The 22,951-nt window shown below is 39.9% G+C and overlaps 1 protein-coding gene across 5 annotated transcripts in view; it reads right to left on the reverse strand.

Annotated features, from left to right (window-relative positions):
* The window catches only part of LOC113053949 (NACHT, LRR and PYD domains-containing protein 12-like), a 138,406-nt gene that overhangs the window by 103,009 nt on the left and 12,446 nt on the right, over nucleotides 1-22,951 (reverse strand). For 3 of the 5 annotated variants that reach the window (XM_026219110.1, XM_026219108.1, XM_026219106.1), the window contains exons 2-5: nucleotides 11,812-12,005; nucleotides 11,590-11,706; nucleotides 11,370-11,486; nucleotides 834-2,702 (exon numbers count right to left, since the gene is read on the reverse strand). In XM_026219110.1, coding sequence (XP_026074895.1) covers nucleotides 834-2,702; nucleotides 11,370-11,486; nucleotides 11,590-11,706; nucleotides 11,812-11,963 — 2,255 coding nt within the window. In that variant the 5' untranslated portion in view covers nucleotides 11,964-12,005. The other 2 variants (XM_026219107.1, XM_026219109.1) reach the window with 2 other exon arrangements.

Genomic DNA, 22,951 nt, shown 5'->3' on the forward strand with positions numbered 1-22,951 from the left:
GTTTTTCCATCACTTTTTTCCATCGCTTACTTTAGATTAGGGTCGTAAAATCATGAATAATGTCTGCCACACATTTTTTCAGCACAATCTCTGCTTGCAGATCATTACCTGTGTGATTCTGGCCAAATTACCACATGTAAATTTGTCCTCTGGTTAATGAAAACTGTAGCATTTGAAACATTTAAAACTTATGTGTGTAAAGGTTACACAACTGAGGTTTAGTTAGTGTAATACTGTTTAAAAAAAGTTTCAAAATGTTGATTTTGTACATTATTTTCTTAACTCTACAGACCACAATGTAAACATCATTAATGACCCTTTGTGTTTAATTAAAAAGGAAGAATGATTAGTGATTGTCTCTAGTTAACCTGATTAACTGAGCTCTCCATAAACACACTTAAAAAGCCCTAGATTAATTAATAAAGAAAAACATATTACATATCACATATCTTATTTAGTGGTACATTATTACAGGATTTGTAGATTTAATAGATTAGACTTTAAACAAAAATTTGCCATTAGTTTATAAAGGCTTTTTTTGTCTAGTTTTCTTTGAATAAAAAAATATTTAAATATTAAGTAATACGTTAGAGTATTAAATGAAGAATTATTAATGTGAGATGATTGTGAACATGTTTTCCACACAGCTGTGCTTCTAATGTCTGCTTTCAACTCCTTATATTCTGCTTCAGTGCTCATATAATAAATAATTACTGTCATATAATTAATTAAACCAGGGTTATTATTTGAAAGATTAGTTCGAGTCACGGGTGCAGACTAATCTGTTTCTTCTGTAATTACATGACTGACTGACTGAATGAATGTATACTTACAGAGCTTTTCTGCAGTTGATCACAGCTGGTATCAGTCTTCCTCTTCCCTCATCTGATGTGTTGAATTTCATGAGATCAAGCTCATCCAGCGGCTCCTCTGACATCTGAAGCAAGTAGGCGATTGTTGAGCAGTGAGCAGCAGAGAGTTTCTTCTCTGAGTGTTTGTCTGATTTCACAAACTCCTGAATCTCTTTGAAGAGAGTCTGATCTTTTACTTCCAGCAGACAGAGGAACAGATTGATGGAGCGGTCATCTGATAGTTTCATGTTATAGTCATCTGTCTTGATCTTGTCTTTAATGTACAGTGTGATTGTCTTGATGCTATTTGAGCTGTTCTCTGTATGTGTCAGTAGATCCTGTAAGAGTCTCTGACTGGACTCCAGTGAGATGCCCAGCAGGAACCGCAGAAACAGATCCAGACGTCCATTATCACTCTTTAAAGTTTTGTCAACTGCTGATTTTAGCAGCTCATACAGAGAGTTTTCCTCAGATCTGTGCTTGTACCTCTCAAGTTTATCATCCAGAAACAACTTCACTGGCTCCATGTTATTCATCAAATAGCAGTGAAACACACAGAAAGCAGCGAGAAACTCCTGAACGCTCAGATGGATGAAGCTGTAGACTTTCCTCTGATGAATCACAGATTCCTGCTTAAAGATCTCAGTGCAAATCCCAGAATACACTGAGGCATCAGTGAGGTCTATGCTGCTCTCAATCAGGTCCTCCTCATAGAACATCACATTGCCCTTCATCAGCTGTTTGAAAGCCACTTCAGCAAGTTTCACAATCACTTCTCTGTTTGACTGCAGGAGTTTCTCTGAATCTCTCTCTTCATACTTTTGATTCCTCATGTTGATCTGAATCAAAAGGAAGTGGATGTACATTTCAGTCAGAGTTTGAGGGATTTCAGCACTCAGATCTTCTTCCAGGAGCTTCTGAAGCACAGTGGATGAGATCCAGCAGAAGACAGGGATGTGGCACATGATGTGGAGGCTTCTTGCTCTTCTGATGTGTGAGATGATTCTGCTGGCTTGATGCTGGTCACTGAATCTCTTCCTGAAATATTCCTCCTTCTGAGGATCAGTGAATCCCTGAATTTCTGTCAGACGGTGGATGTATTCGGAGGGGATCTGATTGGCTGCTGCTGGTCTGGAGGTGATCCAGATGAGAGCAGAGGGAAGCAGCTCTCCTTTCATGAGGTTTGACATCAACACAGCCACTGATGAAGTCTCAGTCACATCACAAACTTTCTGAGCATCTGAAAACATCAGTGTGATTCTGCTTTCATCCAGACCATCAAAGATGAACACAACTTTACACTCCTCATAAATCTGTGAGTCCAGATCTTGAAGTTCAGGATGAAAGTCCAGCAGAAGTCTGTGAAGACTGTACTGATGATCTCGGATCAAGTTCAGCTCTCGAAATGGAAGCACAAACATGAAATCTACATCCTGATTGGCTTTTCCCTCGGCCCAGTCCAGAATGAACTTCTGCACAGAGATGGTTTTTCCGATTCCAGCGATGCCTTTAGTAAGAACAGTCTTGATTTGCTCTTTCTCCTCACTTCCTGGTTCAGCTGAGATTTTAAAGATTTCATTGCAGTAGATTGGAGTGTCCTGTGAGTGTTGGGTTCTGGCTGTTTTCTCCATCAATAAAACCTCATGTTCTTCATTTACTCCTCCTTTCTCTCCCTCTATGATGTAGAGCTGTGTGTAGATCCTGTTCAGGAGGCTTTCATTCTCCTGGAGTTTCAGTCCCTCAAATAATCTCTCATACTTGTTCCTCATGTGGGTTTTGTGCTGGTCTTTGACTCTCTGTAGTTGATCATTTGGTTGGTGAGAATCCTGCTGCAGGTCTTCAGTCTTATCTCTATCCACACAGCAGAAACAAGAACAACAACACCACAATCAGTGAATGAGTTTGAGCTATAAGATCTAGATAAGCTACGTGTGTCATTTTCTGAACCAGCTGAAAAAGAATAATCATCTCTGGTTACTTGACAATAATCCTGTTCACTGAAAAAGCCTGAGAACATTGTTTGTTTAAACTGGTGTGAAATGCCTGTGTCAAACACACCAAGAATTGGCTTTAATAACCTCTATAGTTGACATAATTTGAATACATGCACCTGCAGGGTTATAAAAATAAATGAAACAGACACACCTTCAGGTTAAACCTTTGTCTGAAAGAATGCCCAGGCATTCCTATGGTGTGGCATTAAGGTGCAGCATCTCGTTCCCACGTTTTTGGGGAAAATGGTTACAGTCAAGTAACCCGAGATGTCATCCCTATCAAAAGCTACTCTCGATGGTGTGTTTTAGTAATGCTAATTGGAACAAGAATACCATCGTCATTGCACTGGTAGTGTTTGGATTCCCCAAGGTTGTGTAGTGTGTGCACACAAACACTGACATACATGACTCTAGGATGTTGACTCAAGGACATGCGAGCCTGTAGTAGCATCCAAACTGTAGAATCTGACAAATGTGTGCAGAGAGGACCAGCCTGTCGCATCACAGACTTGCTGCAAGACACCTCTTGCCAGAGCCATAGAGGATGCAACCCTCCTGGTTGAATTGTCCCCAAATTACTAGAAGCGAAGTGTGAACATGCACCTCGTAGGCTATGGCAATAGCATACCTCACCCAAAAGTGCAACTTTTTTATCTAGTGTCAAGCGCCCCCAGTTGTTACCCCCATAGCAAATGAAAAGCTGCTCCAACTTGCGTCACTGGCTAGTGCGATGGACGCAAATCTGAAGAGCTTCCTTGCACACGATGTGCTGTATCACGGCTCTTGCTCTCTGTGCTACTGCCAAGCCAGACCTATGGCGACCATGTTGGTAACGGAGAGACATCTGTGGGTGAACCTGGCAGATATCAGGAAGAAAGAGAAGGTATTTTTCCTCGATGCATTGGTTTTGCCATTTTGAACTTTTAGGTACCTCCATCAAGACGAGAAGTTTAGGGAGGTGAAGGCATGCTCAGCTGCCTTCAAAAGCTTAATTTGACAAATGCTTTACAGAACGCTTACCCCTCAAGATTAATACAAACATGCTGTATGTCAAGCATCTGCCTCCACCTCTTGGATAAGAGCTGGGTGCTATGCTCCCTCAGCTAGATAACTTACTGCTAACCAGACCAGACTTGTGATCATAATGATGAGTTGGTGACTCCTCATATGAAATATTGTTCTATGGGATTCACCATTTCCATCTATGTGTGCCCTATGCATGCTATGGACTGCTCCCTCAGAGTGCCACGGTCACGTAGGGTCTCTAGGCCTGTCTAGTAAACAGTCTCTGTGAACCATTACCAACAGTATATTTTAAATACATGTTATGGTAAGTGCACACAATGGACGTTTCTGTGCACTTTTTAAAATCCACACTGTGGTAAGGATGCACATCAAGCATTTTGCATTCTTTCTAAAATGGTAGGGGTAATGTGCTGCGGCTTTGTGTCCTTTCTTTGAGTTTGTCAGGCCCCGGTTCCACCTTGTGCACCACCTTACCTATGTATCCCCAGTGATACCTACTTGAACAGGGTGTTGCTACTAAGTATCTGTTGAGACAGGTCCTTCAATGAGCTCATGCAGAGAAAGCGGTAGCCCCTGGGTGAAAGGCTAAAACCTAGCTACTATCCTAGGCACTTTCTCATATCCCTTTAAAGGAATCTCTTCTTCTGATTCCAAGACTTTGAGCTTTGAGCCCTGGGCCCAGGAGGCCTGGCCCTATCAGGTAAGTTTCTGGGGTATGTAGCTCAGGTCTTTGGCCATAGGGGATAATGTCAGTCACTGACAGCCGTCAAATCGTCCCAGGGACAACTCCCTTAAGCTTTGGTAGAGTTAGTACTTAGTGCTTGCCTTTGTGTTTGGCATGGGTATACCATTCCCCATAGAGACCTCTAGAGGATGCAGTTCTAAGTTCCCTCTAAAGGGAATGACATACGTAACCATGGTTCCCTGAGAAGGGAATGGGACACTGCAACCTCCTTGCCATGCTTCGAACACAAGCTTCAGACAAAGAAGCAGATGACATATTCTCCCAGCACCTCTTTATACTGTGGTCACCAGCCAACATAGAGAGAATCGCAACTCTCCATGCCTACTTATACACAAACTCTTACACATATACAGATATGCAGTCACCTCCCCAGCCCCATCCCTCGCCTTCACCGCTTTGTACCGCCAGTCTAGTCAAGTGGGTCCATGACCAGCGCTTTCTAGCTGCAGGGTAGGATGGCTGCTGCCTGCACTGGATTACCTCGACCCCCCCAATTCCCGTCCCCAGTTGCAAAGTTGTGTGTTTATGGTGTATGTGCTTTTGTTGCTGAGGTGTTTTTTTTTCTCAAAAGGAGCATAGTATGGGTGTTGGTTTTTTTTCTCCTCACTTTCCTAATGTTATGCTGTATTTCCTCCTCAATTCCCTGTCTTCCTGTTCTGTCTACTCCATTGTATGTATGTTGTGTATGTATGGACAGGTTGAAGGCCAATTTCGCTGGTACTTGTAGAGTTAATTCTCAGCATTCTCAGAGACTCTTTCACCTAGATATCACACTATAGAGACTGTGTCTGTTTCCCGAACTAGAAAATACAAAAAACATCCAAACCAAGTTAAGGCTAACAATTTAATTGAGGTTCAACAAATAAAAAACAAATGCAATATGGATAAACAAATGATAAAGCTTGGCTTATTGAATATCAGATCCATTTATACGAAAACACTTTCTGTAAATAATATGATAACTGATCATAATATAGATGTGCTCTGTTTGACAGAAACTTGGCAAAAACCTGATGATTACATTATTTTAAATGAGTCCACCCCCCAAGATTACTGTTATAAACATGAGCCACGTCTAAAAGGCAAAGGGGGAGGAGTTGCTTCAATTTATAACAACGTTTTCAGGATTTCTCAGTGGGCAGGCTTCAAGTATAACTCGTTTGAAGTAATGGTGCTTCATATAACATTATCCAGAGAAACCAATGTTAATGATAAATCCCCTGTTATGTTTGTACTGGCTACTGTATACAGGCCACCAGGGCACCATACAGACTTTATTAAAGAGTTTGGTGATTTTACATCCGAGTTAGTTCTGGCTGCAGATAAAGTTTTAATAGTTGGTGATTTTATTATCCATGTCGATAATTAAAAAGATGCATTGGGATCAGCATCTATAGACATTCTGAACTCTATTGGTGTTAGACAACATGTTTCAGGACCTACTCATTGTCGAAATCATACTCTAGATTTAATACTGTCACATGGAATTGATGTTGATAGTGTTGAAATTATTCAGCCAAGTGATGATATCATTATTTAGTTCTGTGCAAACTTCATATAGCCAAAATTGTAAATTCTACTTCTTGTTACAAGTATCGAAGAACCATCACTTCTACCACAAAAGACTGCTTTTTAAGTTATCTTCCTGATGTATCCAAATTCCTTAGCATATCCAAAACCTCAGAACAACTTGATGATGTAACAGAAACTATGGACTCTCTCTTTTCTAGCACTTTAAATACAGTTGCTCCTTTACGCTTAAGGAAGGTTAAGGAAAACAGTTTGACACCATGGTATAATGAGCATACTCGCACCCTAAAGAAAGCAGCCCAATAAATGGAGCGCAGCTGGAGGAAAACAAAACTAGAGGTATTTCGTATTGCTTGGCGGGAAAGTAGCATATCCTACAGAAAAGCATTAAAAACTGCTAGATCTGATTATTTTTCTTCTCTTTTAGAAGAAAACAAACATAACCCCAGGTATTTATTCAATACAGTGGCTAAATTAACGAAAAATAAAGCCTCAACAAGTGTTGACATTTCCCAACACCACAACAGTAATGACTTTATGAACTATTTTACTTCTAAAATCGATACTATTAGAGATAAAATTGCAACCATTCAGCCGTCAGCTACAGTATCACATCAGACAGTGCACTATAGACCCCCTGAGGAACAGTTCCACTCATTCTCTACTATAGGAGAGGAAGAATTGTATAAACTTGTTAAATCATCATCATCTTAACCAACAACATGTATGTTAGACCCTATACCATCTAAGCTCCTAAAAGAGGTGCTTCCAGAAGTCATAGGTCCTCTTCTGACTATTATTAATTCCTCATTGTCATTAGGATATGTCCCCAAAACCTTCAAACTGGCTGTTATTAAGCCTCTCATAAAAAAAACACAACTTGACCCCAAAGAACTTGTTAATTATAGACCAATCTCGAATTTCCCTTTTCTGTCCAAAATACTAGAAAAGGTGGTATCCTCACAATTATATTCCTTCTTAGAGAAAAATGGTATATGTGAGGATTTCCAGTCAGGATTTAGACCGTATCATAGTACTGAGACTGCTCTCCTAAGAGTTACAAATGATCTGCTCTTATCATCTGATCGTGGGTGTATCTCTCTATTAGTTTTATTGGACCTTAGTGCTGCGTTTGACACAATTGACCACAGCATTCTTTTGCATAGACTTGAACACTTTGTTGGCATCAGTGGAAGTGCATTAGCATGGTTTAAATCGTACTTATATGACCGCCATCAGTTCGTAGCAGTGAATGAAGATGTATCATATCGATCACAAGTGCAGTATGGAGTACCTCAAGGCTCAGTACTAGGGCCGCTACTCTTCACGCTTTATATGTTACCCTTGGGAGATATCATCAGGAAACATGGTGTTAGCTTTCACTGTTATGCTGATGATACTCAGCTCTATATTTCCTCGCAGCCCGGTGAAACACACCAATTTGAAAAACTAATGGAATGCATAGTCGATATAAAAAATTGGATGACGAGTAATTTCTTACTGCTAAATTCAGAAAAAACAGAGGTGTTAATTATAGGGCCTAAAAACTCTGCTTGTAATAACCTAGAACACTGTCTAAGACTTGATGGTTGCTCTGTCAATTCTTAGTCATCAGTTAGGAACCTAGGTGTGCTACTTGATCGCAATCTTTCCTTAGAAAGCCACGTTTCTAGCATTTGTAAAACTGCATTTTTCCATGTCAAAAATATATCTAAATTACGGCCTATGCTCTCAATTTCAAATGCAGAAATGTTAATCCATGCATTTATGACTTCAAGGTTAGACTATTGTAATGCTTTATTGGGTGGTTGTTCTGCACGCTTAAGCCCCTTTCACACTGCCATTCCGGCAAATACAGGGGTAAAGTGTTCCTGTAATTGTTCCCTGGTTGCTAGATTTGGCACTTTCACACTGCCAGTGATGACCCGGTATATGTGCGTGCTTTCACACACAACCCTTGAAGATCCAGTAACGACACGTGACATCAGCGCGTGACGTGTAATGTACGAGTCGACAACGCTTGGCACTTTATACTTTAACTGAAGCAAGCAAATGATATCTGCGTCAGCGCGGAAAGTGAGGAACTAACTGATCTCTGCTTCATTACAGTTTGCACATATGTTTTCGTCGCGAATGTTGATCTTCCTTCAAAACAGCCTGTAAAAAAGTCATCACTTCGATACGGAATTAGATCTGGCTTTTGTTCACACAGCGCTCGTTCCGGATCGATTACCGCAATGTTACTATGTCCCCGACCCGGGTTCGATTCGGTAATCAATTCCGGGACGTGGTTGCTTTCACACAGAAGGCGACCAGGCAATGTTACGGGAATATTGCGGGTCCGACGTGCAGTGTGAAAGGGGCTTTAGTAAACAAACTACAGCTAGTCTAAAATGCAGCAGCAAGAGTTCTTACTAGAACCAGGAAGTATGACCATATTAGCCCGGTCCTGTCCACACTGCACTAGCTCCCTATCAAACATTGTATAGATTTTAAAATATTGCTTATTACTTATAAAGCCCCGAATGGTTTAGCACCTCAGTATTTGAATGAGCTCCTTTTACATTATACTCCTCTACGTCCGCTACGTTCTCAAAACTCAGGCAATTTGATAATACCTAGAATATCAAAATCAACTGCGGGCGGCAGATCCTTTTCCTATTTGGCGCCTAAACTCTGGAATAACCTACCTAACATTTTTTGGGAGGCAGACACACTCTTGCAGTTTAAATCTAGATTAAAGGCCCATCTCTTTAACCTGGCATACACATAGCATACTGATATGCTTTTAATATCCAAATCCGTTAAAGGATTTTTAGGCTGCATTAATTAGGTAAACCGGAACCGGAAACACTTCACATAACACCCGATGTACTTGCTACATCATTAGAACAATGGCATCTACGCTAATATTTGTCTGTTTCTCTCTTGTTCCGAGGTCACCGTGGCCTCCAGATCAGAGGGTCACTGCAGTCACCCGGATCCAGTACGTATCCGGACCAGATGGTGGATCAGCACCTAGAAAGGACCTCTACTGCCCAGAAAGACAGCGGAGACCAGGACAACTAGAGCCCCAGATACAGATCCCCTGTAAAGACCTTGTCTCAGAGGACCACCAGGACAAGACCACAGGAAACAGATGATTCTTCTGCACAATCTGACTTTGCTGCAGTCTGGAATTGAACTACTGGTTTCGTCTGGTCAGAGGAGAACTGGCCCCCCAACTGAGCCTGGTTTCTCCCAAGGTTTTCTCCATTCTGTCACCGATGTAGTTTTGGTTCCTGGCTTGCTTAGTTGGGGTCACTTCATCTACAGCGATATCATTGACTTGATTGCAAATAAATTCACAGACACTATTTAAACTGAACAGAGATGACATAACTGAATTCAATGATGAACTGCCTTTAACTATCATTTTGCATTATTGAGACACTGTTTTGCAAATTAATGTTGTTCAGTGCTTTGACGCAATGTATTTTGTTTAAAGCACTATATAAATAAAGGTGATTGATTGATTGATTGATTGACTTTTGACTAGTGACAATAAAGGGCTACTACTACCATATTGTTGTTGTTTTGAATATATGCTTCAGACACTGTTCATGTTGAGGCGTTCCCCATAACGACCTCTAGAGGATGCAACGTCTCGTTCCCTTTTCAGGGAACCATGGTTACATATGTACCCTGAAACATTAACTTCAAACTAAGGTTTTAAATTTTCTGAAGTATTAGAAGTGCTCCATTTTCATGGCATGAAACCACTTTAAAATTAAATTAAATTAAAAATGTAATTCCATATTACATGAAAGAGATATGAAAAAACGTAATACGTAACGGATAGTCTTGTTATATATTGTTAAGAAGATCTCAACTAGCAGAAGTAATAAAAATGTATTTGTTTTAGTTATAGATTAAATATAATATAGAATATAAACTTAAAAAAATAAATAAAAATTACATATGCAATGTAAACATTATACACAGTGAGCTTTGTGCAACGTTTTGGATTATAACTTCACAAAACGTTTTAGTAAATCACATATTGATATTTATAACAGTTGATCTCAATTCTAGCAGATGATCTCAATTCAAATTAAAATTAATTAAGGAAAGCATAGACCTTGAGATAATGTTCACAGAGTGTCATGACAGGCTATTTGTCTAAAGCTGTGACTTTCTGGATCCAATTGCACTGCAATTATGATGCATTGCTAAAAACCTGATCTAACTAATCAAGTCCTTCAATCACCTTTCAGTCACCTTTATTTATATAGTGCTTTAAACAAAATACATTGCGTCAAAGCACTGAACAACATTAATTTGGAAAACAGTGTCTCAATAATGCAAAATGATAGTTAAAGGCAGTTCATCATAGAATTCAGTTATGTCATCTCTGTTCAGTTTAAATAGTGTCTGTTTTTATTTGCAATCAAGTCAATGATATCGCTGTAGATGAAATGACCCCAGCTAAGCAAGCCAGAGGCGACAGCGGCAAGGAACCGAAACTCCATCGGTGACAGAATGAAGAAAAAAAAACCTTGGGAGAAACCAGGCTCAGTTGGGGGGCCAGTTCTCCTCTGACCAGACGAAACCAGTAGTTCAATTCCAGGCTGCAGCAAAGTCAGATTGTGCATCAGATTGTGCAGAAATCCTTCAGGCTTATTTGAAAACTACATGTTATGTGTGTTGGAGCAGCGTTGGAACAAAACTTTGGAGGGCTCTGGCCCTCCAAGAATTGAGTTTGACACCCTTGTTATAAATGTTTTTGGGATGTAAGAGAAAAATCGCTTGGAACAGAGATGTGGAGGGAGCGAGAGATATTTTCTGGCTAGTATTTAGGAAAGGTGAGTAGAGCTGAATTAGAGAAGAGCTGAGTAGAGTTAGTCTTCATGGGAAATTAATGTTTGGGGCGACAAGTGTGCCTCCTAAATTAACAATTGGAGATTTTCTGGATTAAAGTGGTTTAGCTGGAATATGAGTAGAAGAAATGGCTGGGGTGTGCGTACGCCTACCCGGGATGGGAGAAGCACATTTGATGGAGGTATCCTCTCCAGGAGGATGTCCACGGGCTTGATTTCCCTTGTTATAAGCTGAAAGTGGAACCAGATCAGGGGGGTCTTTGTGGAGCATTTTTCATTGGAGGTGAAGTGTTGGGTTTTGTCAAGATGGGACGCTGTTCAAGGGACAGGACAGGTACAAATGCAGGAAGAATTATCATTTCACCTGGGGTTAAAGTTCACTGATCCAGCGCAGAAGTTAGGAGAATGTGGCATGGATTGATCACTCCTCATAGACACACAGCTGGACTCTGGAGATGCTGTTCTCTTGTTCACAGTGTAACTAGACAAACACATCAGTAATTCATTTTTTTTTTCTATTTCTTACGGATGTTTATGATTCTTAAAATCCTGTCTCTTGTCTCCAGCACTGGTTATCATCTCACCTCGGGTTAAAGGTCACTGATCCATCACTGAAGTTAGGAGAATGTGGCATGGATTGATCACTCCTCATAGACACATAGCTGGACTCTGGAAATGCTGCTCTCTTGTTCTCAGTGTCACTAGACAAACACATCAATTAATTCACAATATTTAAATTTTTTTTTACTGATGTTTATGATTCTTATAATCCTGTCTCTTGTCACCTGCACTGGTTATCATCTCACCTGGGGTTAAAGATCACTGGTCTATCGCTGAAGTTAGGAGAATGTGGCATGGATTGATCACTTTCCATAGACACACAGCTGGGCTCTGGAGACGATGCTCTGTTGTTCTGATAGTGAACATTGTCCTCCTCTCTCTCCTCATAGAGACTCATTGTAGAGCCTGTAATCTTCTGTCTCCTTAAATATGTTCAGTTCTGCATTTGGACATACAATGACAACTCTCATCTTTAGAGAAAATGAAAAAGAAAACATTTGAGACACCTTTAAGTTCTGGGGCCATATTCACAAAACATCTTAAGGCAAGAAGTAGCTCCTAACATGCAGATTTAGGACAAACTCTAAGAATAAATGGTTGGGTCAGTATTTATTTTAGGGCTCCTAAAGTGTTCTCAAAGCATTTTAACATTAAATCAGCTCCTAATTCAAGAGGGCTCCTACTGTAAATTACCAAGACCAAATCATAAACTGTCCTGAAATAGCTGTTGCCGGCAATACATATCACAACATAAACATTTTAGAAAAATTTCACAATGACTTGCCTTTAATTTAATATTTTCATGCACAAGCTGGGCAAGAAGTAACAGCTGCTCTTGCATCCAGGTTTTTTTTTTTTTTTTGCATTTGCACGTCTTACTATCAGCCATGATTATTCTAGTCTTTTATTTAAAAGGCTGTGTATATGCATATTTTTCACAAGATTCTGACATCTAAGAGCCTGACAATTGACCGAACATATACTTGTTCAATTAGGTGACACTTAACCTAAATTTTAAAAACTTTTTTAAAATATGGCAAAATTTTTATTTAAAAATCTTTGCTTAAAAATAGCAACATTTTTATTTATACAGCTGGGCTCATCAACCATTACTCCTTCGAGGACAGCCAGAAACCTAGGAGTTGTGATGGATCATCAGTTAAGCTTCACAAACCACATTGCTACAACGACCCGGTCCTGCAGGTTTGCCTTATACAACATTAGGAAGATTAGACCCTTCCTGTCAGAGCAAGCCACACAACTTCTTGTCCAAGCTCTTGTTCTCTCCAGACTGGACTATTGTAATGCTCTCCTGGCTCTTCCTGCATGTACTGTGAAGCCTCTGCAAATGATCCAGAATGCAGCAGCGAGGGTTGTCTTCAATGAGCCAAAAAAAGCTCACATTACTCCTCTCCTCATCAGGTTACACTGGCTACCAGTAGCCGCTCGCATCAAATTCAAGGTACTGATGCTTGCCTACAAGACGACCACTGGCACGGCACCAACTTACCTAAACTCACTGGTTAAATCTTATGTGCCCTCCAGAAGTTTGCGCTCTGCAAGTGAACGACGCCTTGTGGTGCCATCCCAAAGAAGTTCAAAATCACTCTCACGGACCTTTTCCTGGACTGTGCCCAGCTGGTGGAATGACCTCCCAATCTCAATTCGTACAGCTGAGTCTTTACTCATTTTCAAGAGACATCTAAAGACTCATCTTCTTCGCCTGCACTTAACCAACTAACACTTTTCCTTTTCTTGTCTTTTCATTTATATATATAAAAAAAAACCTGGCTATGCGTTCTATACTAGACTAACTGAGACTTGTCATGGCACTTGTATACTGTTGTTGTTCTCTTGTTGACCTGACTGCTTCTATTGTTCTTATTTGTAAGTCGCTTTGGATAAAAGCATCTGCTTAATGATTAAATGTAAATGTAAATTTAAAAATCTTTATTTGAATATTGGAATTTGATACTCATTCTACAAGTTACAGATGTGTCCATCAAGAATGCATGTTTTTTCCCCCACGGCATGCCTCAATTCTTGTCGTGGAATGCCACTGAATCCAATGAGCACATTGCTTAGACTTGTTGTACAAAGAAAATCCACCAGATGGCACATGGAACAACACACTGGATCTACAGGCCAGACCAAATTGCTCATAAACACAATGCAATTTTTTGTCTTCAACTGACTGTTAAATATGCTTATAGATTATTACAGTATGTTTCATTTGAAAAACGCCGGCCTGGCCTGACCACCAACCCCCCGAAGTGTCATCTGGCCCTCGCCGAAGCCAAATATTTGGGATATCAGGTGGGTCGCGGCTTTTTATCAATAAAATCCACCCTTCGGGGAACTTATCTTCATCCTCGAGTCGTGTCCTACTTCACCCCGCCACACCAGCTACAAAAAATTGCCGAAGAGTCAGGAGTTGGACAGAAGTACAAAGAGTAGTTGTGCTATCAAGATGATGCACCGCACCATCACGTTGCATTGGTGTGAACTGGCAGCTTTCAGAGAGCTGCAAGTAACTGGTTAGGGTGACCATATGCGCCGTTCATACGGGACACGTCCCAGCCAGGATTTTAATATTGCCTAAAAAATCCAGGTTTTGGCTATTTGCACTGTGCAGGTTGATCGTTGTGTAACATTCACGAGAGATATAAAGAGCAGAGCAGACGGCTCCTTTTGCTTTCGAATCGCTTTCACGTGTTTGTCCGTTCGTTTGACTTGAAGCATTGTGGTGCACTTTGTTTTTTTGGGATTTGTGTGCAGCGACGCTTCAAGTCAATCGAACAAATAAATACGTGCACATATTTGCATCGCTTTGATCGTTCCCTCTAGATTTCACCTTCTCACATGAAGCCCCAAGATTGGTTGATTATGTACAACACTTGCATGTTATTGGTCAAACTGCTCTGGATGTTTTAGGCATAATTAAAATCCTGGCTGTGACGTGTCCTGTATGAACCGTGCATATGGTCACCCTATAACTGGAGGTACTGCCACACGAGCTCTCTCTCTCTCCCAGCGTGTGCACTTCTCTCTGCATCTGCTCTGTTCAGCGAGCGCAGAGAGGAGCAGCACTTTCAGTTAAAAAAAAGACAGTGTTTCGGGGCTTCCGGTTTGGCGATGTAAGAGAGGGCAGCAGATACGAGGACCTCCCAACCACACTCCTATTAAACATATTTATGCATCTTCTATTTCTAATCTAATTGCTTTGCAATATACACATAAGAACTACACTCAGTTCAGAAAGTGAACTGAGCAACAGTTCTAAACAGAAGCATAGTACCGCGCCAGCAACACGCTCAGGCGCTACTCTAGCGGGTAAACTAGCAGTAATGGCGGCTAATGACACCACTATTAGCAACAAGGACATGCCTGAAAAAGACAATACGGATAACTTGTCGATGAGTCTCCGAACTGGCAAAACAGCGGGCCAGTTTAAAAGAGGACATGGCAAGTTTAATTCAAGATTCAATCAAGCCATAACGGGCCTCCCTTGACAAGCTATCCGAAACAGTTGGCATGTTTCAGCACCGATTGCATCTACTGAAGTACTGGTCGGCAAAAACTTTGAAAGGCTAGCCGCATCAAATCCTTGAAGGCACAGAATACATCTCTTCTTGACCAAATGGTCGATCTTGAGAACAGATCCAGAAGGGCTAACTTGCGTATTATCAATATTCCGGAAGGTGCTGAGGATGGAAAAGGCCCCATCGGATTTATATCTGGGCTGCTTAAAGATACCATGGAGAGAGTGTTTGACAAACCTCCTGAACTTGAACGAGCGCATCGTGCGCTTTGCCCCAAACCTGGAACAGGGCAATCTCCAAGACCATTCATTGTCTGCTTCCACCGATTTCAGGAAAAGGAAAAGGTACTTCAATGGGCCAGGTGACATGATACTAAATTCAACAGAATGTCACTGCGGCTATACCCAGATACGAGCGCAGCTTTAGCGAGGAAACGCGCTGGATTCAAAGAAGTCGAACAATCACTCTATCAGAAAGGCATAAAATTGCAACTTCTGCATCCTGCACGTCTCCGTGTGAAATTTGGAGAGGAAACTCACACTTTTGATTTACCTGAGGCTGCACTGGCTACCAGTAGCCGCTTGCATCAAATTCAAGGTACTGATGCTTGCCTACAAGACGACCACTGGCACGGCACCAACTTACCTAAACTCACTGGTTAAATCTTATGTGCCCTCCAGAAGTTTGCGCTCTTCAAGTGAACGACGGCTTGTGGTGCCATCCCAAAGAAGTTCAAAAATCACTCTATCAAAATCGCGTCCTTACACAAAACTAAAAACCGACTCTGGCCGTAATATATTTTCTGTGAAGTTAAATGGCACAGACAATGTACTTCAAGCAATAAGGTGACTTTCTATCTATTCTTTTTTCGCAAGTTATCTTAAAATTCAAGAAAAGACGGCATGTTTGTTTCTGTTTATTGCCTTAAAGCTCATTTATTACAATGCGTAATTATGACGCTACGCTGTATTCTGTGTAAATATTGTGGTTTGGAGTCTCTCAAGAAGATCGAGATTAAGACTGGATAATCGAGAGCCATGCAATTTAAATAGGTTTCTGCGGCTTGTTTCAATTGGGGAAATTGTTGGAAAATGTTGGGAGTTTTGATTCTAAGTTTCATTTATCCAAAAAGTATTGTAAAAGTTTTGTTTTATGTTATGATTTTAGAAAAATTGAATAGGGAGAAAAAAAATTATGTTGACGATTGCGTTTTTGATCTGTATATACATGCAAATGTATATTTGTCCATAGGGCTGTCGCGATAACCACAATATCGTAATACCGCGCTATTGACAAGCAAACCACAGAGGAAGGATAGCAACCGCAGAAACTGTGGCAACCGCAGTGTTCAGTTTTTTTTTATTTTTTTATGTGGCCTTATTGTTTTTTCAATTTGTCACTGTGCATTTAATGTTAAAAAAATTAATGATACAATATGGTTATGACTGTAATTTTCTCGCGAGCCATTGTAGCTTTATGGTGCTACGTTTGTTTTGCATAGGCCGGCTGAAATGAATAGAGGCGCTCGATCTCTTCCCAAAACCTAATGTCACGTCACCAGTTTGGGTACATTTTGGCTTTCAACCCAATGAAAAGGGCAAGCCAGCTAATATAGATATGAGCCAATATGCAAAATTACCTGCAAAAAGGTTCCTGTGATACATCTATACATCAATACATCTAATTTGAGGTCATCGGGACATTCTAAAACGCTTAACGTGAAAAACGCTTAACGTGGTTTAATGTACTAATACATTGATATTAACAGACCAAACTCACTAAACATCATATTAATAAAGTATACTATCTACAAAAAAAATCTGATGATCCCTGAATATGAATTCAACCCGTTTAATAACACGTTAAGCCTTTTCCTCTCATAGAAAACCATCATAAGACTTAAAGTGTTATTAAACGACTTGCATTCATATTCAGAGATCATCTCTTATTTTATGTACATCGTATACTTTATTAGTGTAATGTTTAGTGAATTTGTTTTTTTAAAATCACTGTCTTAGTACTAGGGGTGGTTAATCTGTCTGATTTCCTGATTCGATTACAGTCGATTTTCAATTATTAACGATTCTCGATTAGCGATTATTGATTTTCCATTTCACAACAGTAAGTAGTAAACAAACTGTGTAAATCATTACTAATAAATGGCAGAAACAAACCGAATGCATGTAGCGGTTGGGATTTTCAGTTTACTACATGCAGCAGGCACTCTGATTCCATGTATGGGGCACATATATATTATTCATATGACACACAAACACAAGTAGACAAGACCTTTTTAGTTCAAAATCTATGCCCCGTGTCACATCGCCTCTGCTTCTGCTATGAGCAGTGCGGCCAGATCTGCCTCGCGCACACGCTGAGTGTGCACAGCTCAGACTACTGTCAGTGTCATTACGACTCCCCACCTTGCCTCCTAACTGTCCTATGAATACCACAACCTCGTCTAACATACCCAGTGGCATTAGACAAAGTCTCCACTACAATACTGTCGCCGCGATTGCGGAGAGGTGTGGTCAGAAGACAAATATACATGTCTAGCGCGGAAAAAATCTCCTGCCTCGTCCCCGCAACAATAACACGCCTGCTAATTTCGCAATGAACACTCCGACCCCTGCAAACATTGTTCACACCTCTGACATTTGGCAAAGGACCATTTACATTGGGCAAAGGATGCACCGTTTGTGCTTGGTGTAGGGCTATACTTTCACTTTCAGTATCACCGTCATCTTCTGAATGCAGATATTCCCCTTCAGAATCAGTGTCCGCAAATAGAAGTCCCAACACTTCATTGCGGGTTTATTGAAGCTTTATTGATGCCATTAGATAATAATAATAATAATAATAATGATAATAATAATAATCTAATGCCAATACTCGCTGACGTCAACAACATTGGTCAGATAAAATGGCTCACTCTCACACTAGCTCTGCTTTTTTTCGCACTGATTCAATGCGCTCTCGAAGATTTTGTATAGGAGCATGACGTTTTTTTGAGTCAGAGATTAAGTATTACATGTCTGCTATCTGGTGCAGGGGAGGTCGCGTGAAATTTGACACCCTATTTGACAAAATCGGCCGTTTTATTCAGTGCCGCATCTTGTCGAGTAAACTCGACCGTGGCGCCAAGAAGGTTAGACCTCCTGCCATGAAAACCAAAATAAATCCACACGCTTGCTTTGAGCCAAGATGGAGCTGGGTGGATCGGTTGGTTGCTCGCTCCTGGTTTTTCCATTTTACACACCTCCTCTGGCTGCTTGCTAACTGGAACTGGGCGCGTTCGTGACGTTCAACTCCCGGTATAAATTTTTTTACAAAATAAAATAATGCAAAAAAAATTGCTTTTTTTGCTTTTTGAAAATTTAATAATCGATTCATGCTCGTCCATAACATACTCGCGATTAATCAATAATCGATTTTTTTCACCACCCCTACTTAGTACATTAAGCCATATTAAGTGTTTTCTTATAAACGGTTTTGTATGGAGGAAAAGGCTTAACGTGTTATTAAACGAGTTGCATTCGTATTCAGGGCTCATCTGATTTTTTTTATAGAATAGTATACAGTAAGCGTTTTAGCGTGTCCCCGGTCATCCAGCGCAGCTGCCCCCTCAAGCATCAGGTCACGGAGCAACATCAAAAAGAACAGCTGAGACCGGCCGACAGTTTGGAGTAGCTGAAGCCTTTGCAAAATCAGTAAAATACAGCCGTGAAAGTAACAGGCATACCTGCTGAAGTCACGGAAAACCTCCGCGTCAGTGCCCATACCCAAGAGAGTGTGAGCAGATAACGAGCTCACACTCTATCTGCAGGAGGAGTGCATCGACTCCAATGCGAATCCACTGTCCTGGTGGGCCATAATGGTGGCGCGATAATCAGTCTGGATTTCCGCTGCTGTCCAAAGTCAAGCGTAAATACATGTAATACATGTTAGAACTCTTTGATTTCTTAAAAAAAATGTATTGGAAAATGCATGTTCTTGTTGCTGTTTGGCATTTAACAATAAACAAAAATGTTTTAAAACGTGTCTCTCTGTCAGTTAAAAAAGCAACAATATATGCTACATACAGTAGGTGGACAGCCTAATTAGGCTTTACAGTCGCGTGTTAAAATCAAGTGGGGGTGGTTGATCCCACACAACAGAGAATATTCCTATTTTTCACGTTCATCACTACCATTCAAGAATTGATTATTTCTTTATTGATAAATCCCTCCTCCCTTCTGTTGAACAAATTTAATATTTACCTATTGTGGAATCATACCATGCTCCCTTGCAATTACCTTAATTGCAATTTGAGGTATAACGAACGGCCTATGTGGAGACTAAACACAGCCTTGTTATCGGATCCTGCATTTTTTGCATTTGTATCAACAGCTATAGATAATTTCCTATTACATAACAGGTCCAAATCTACTACAGCATCTATATTGTGGGAGACACTTAAAATAGTTATTAGAGGAGAAATCATTTCATAAACTTCAACTCTCAATAAAAAATGTAAACAAAAACTGGACGACTTAATTGATTCTTTAAGAAGGGTAGATTACCTCAATTCCACATCTCTCTCACCTGAACTTTACAAAGAAAGGTTGAACCTTCAAGTTCAGTACAATCTGTTATGAACAAATAAAACTGAATGGTATCTATCACGTTCTAAAGGTTATATATATGAACATGGAGAAATAGCAGGACGACTTCTAGCCCACCAGTTAAAATCTAAAGCCGCCTCTCAACTTATACCTCAAATTTGTAACAGTAATAATGATTTAATAGTTAATCCAATTGAAATTAATAAAATTTTTAAGAACTACTTCTCAAATGTGTATACTTCTGAAAGTCCTGATTCTAACTAATTTTTGAATTTTATATAGATATACCCACCCTCAATTCTGAGCAGAAAACGTATCTGGATCAGCCCATACAAACTCGCTCACATTAATGCAGAGCAAAACAACTCCTGGTACTGATGGCTATTCGATAGACTTTTATAAAAAAAAAAAAAAGCAGATAAATTAGCCCCTATTCTTCTTGATATGTTTGTGGATTCATTTGAAAAGGGTAGCTTGCCACAAACCTTGAATGAAGCAAACATTATACTTTTACTATAACCTGGAAAGGATCCTTTGAAATGTAACTCATACAGGCCAATCTCTCTCTTAAACTCCAATGTAAAAATTTTGGCAAAAATCCTCGCTTCACGTTTAGATACAGTAATAGAGAACTTAATTTCAAAAGACCAAACAGGTTTTGTCAGAGGTCGACATTCTTTTAGTAATATCCGGAGATTGTTAGGGGTAATACACTCGTCTAAACTTTCTCAGGACCCTGTCCCTCAGGCAGTCATCTAGTTAGATGCTGAAAAATCATTTGACAGGGTGGAGTGAAAATATTTATTCTTTGTGCTGGAAAGATTTGGATTTGTTACATTTCTTCTCTCATTGATTAAGTTATTATATTTTTCTCCTAAAGCATCTGTAATTACAAATAAATTATGTTCAAAGTATTTCCCCCTATCATGGTGTACAAGACAAGGATGCCCTCTTAGTCCTTTACTTTTTACTTTAGCCATCGAGCCCCTATCTATGGCATTAAGACACTCACAACATTTTACTGGCATCAGCAGTAGGGGCATATAACATAGAGTATCCTCCATATTTCAAATACCGATATACCTTTTCAGTTGTCTTTATCAGGTTTTAGATATTTAGGGATAAACATCACACAGGGATTCCCTAACCTTTACAAAGAGAACTTTGTTCCCATAATCGACAAGTTAAAACTTGACTTCAAAAAATAGAATTTGTTATTTCTCTCTCTTGCAGGTAGAATTAATTGTGTAAAAATGAATGTTCTACCAAGGTTCTTGTCCTTGTTTCAATGCATTCCAATATTTTTAACAAAATCCTTTTTTCAGAACTTAGACATATTTCATCATTTATATGGGGTGGTAAAACACCTAAGATTAGGGAGGAATTTCTCCAAAGACAGAAATCTCAAGGCGGATTAGTGCTTCCTAATTTCAGGTATTATTACTGGGCTGCAAATATTTCAAAAGTACTGTATTGGGTTCAGGACCCCAAAGATGTCTGGTGTATTTCAGAGGCAAACTCCTGTACTTCATCATCCCTTCCTGCTTTAGCTTTATCTAAATTGCCCCTTTGCATTTCACTGTATACTCAATGCACAGTCGCCGCAAACACTCTCAAGAATTTTTTTCAATTTAGACAATGTTTTGGTTTCGAGGACTTCTCCATAGCCAGCCCTATATGCATGAATCACATATTCCTTCCAGCTCAATTGGACTGAGTCTTTAATCAGTGGCAACAATCAGGTCTTGTCATATTTAGTGATCTTTTTATTGATGGTTTTTTTTGCCCCTTTTCCCAATATCTCCTCAAAATATAACCTGCCAAGATAACGTTAATAACTGAATTGTTAATATTTTATTTCTTTCAGCTGTACATAAACAATATGGGCTAGGCTATGTAAAAAATATGTTGTGCTCACATTTTTATAAACACTGCCTGTTGATGTCAGTAGGTGCCTGAAAAAGGTGTGTAATAGTGATGCGTGGGTCAGATTTTTTTTCCAATTTATTTGGCCAGCCCCTCAAATATAGTAACATTTCTTTACCCACCCCAACCTGCGGGGACATCACACAAGTTACGTTGCCACGTAGATCTTCGTATTGTAACCTTATCAAAGAACCTGATAAAAGTGCGAGCGATGTTTTTAGATGACAGCAGCCTATATTGGAGTGCGGGTGTCCAGTTTTGTGCAAGAGCAAAGAAAATTTGCCCATGAGCGGAGAGATTTGTGCTCACGCATTGTATCAATGTGCTTTCGTGCAACAATAATTGCGCTCTCGACATTTGTAAGTAAAATAACGCCATAAAAATTTATATTCCAAATATTTTCTGGACTATGTCACACTTTTTTTCATAGTTTGGCTGGTCCTGCGACTTATAGTCAGGTGCGACTTATCAAAATTAATTTGAAATGAACCAAGAGAAATGAACTGAGAGACATGAGCGCTCTATGCTGCTCATTGTAGACTACAGGAGCACTGAGCAGCATAGAGCGCCCTCTCACGGCTGGAGACGGTAATGTTTTCTCTTGGTTCTTAGTTCTAAATAAATGCTACTTATAGTCCAGTGCGACTTATATATGTTTTTTCCTCATCATGACGTATTTTTGGACTGATGCGACTTATACTCAGGTGCGACTTATAGTCTGAAAAATACGGTATATTATTGGCTTCAGGACACGCTATAACTGAAAATAAACACTACTGCCTCTACTGGTAAGGTACTTCATGTGTCAGAGAACTTCACGACGTCTTGCCACAGGAGGTCATGGGATCCCTTCAGGGCCGTGCACAGACATTTTGAGGGGCAGTGGCCCGAACTAAAAAAGGGGATCTAGGGGGGTGGGTGCTTGTTAATACAAGTGATCCAGTTGTTACAAATATACAATTAAAAGAGAAGACAGCACACTCTCACATCGTCTCATCTTTAATGGAAGTAGGGGTAATTTGGGGTAATTTGACCCACCCTCTGTATCTTGGTAACTGAACAGATAAGTTAACTGTCAGAGTTATAACAGATGTAATGGTTGTTCCATCAAAGCAAATTTATCCAGGTCTAAAAATATTTATGATGCATATAGATGATTTAGCAATAAAACCATGGCAATCATTTAGCTAAATATTAGCCTCAATTGGTAAGCTACAGTGGCTTTTTTTTTAACTACCAAAATGGCAGCTATGGGGCAAAGTGAGCCAAATGTTGTGGGGTAAATTAAGCCAGCATTTTAACTTACCCCACTG

Source organism: Carassius auratus, chromosome 35 (genome assembly GCF_003368295.1).
Source record: "Carassius auratus strain Wakin chromosome 35, ASM336829v1, whole genome shotgun sequence".
Classification (NCBI taxonomy): domain Eukaryota; kingdom Metazoa; phylum Chordata; class Actinopteri; order Cypriniformes; family Cyprinidae; genus Carassius; species Carassius auratus.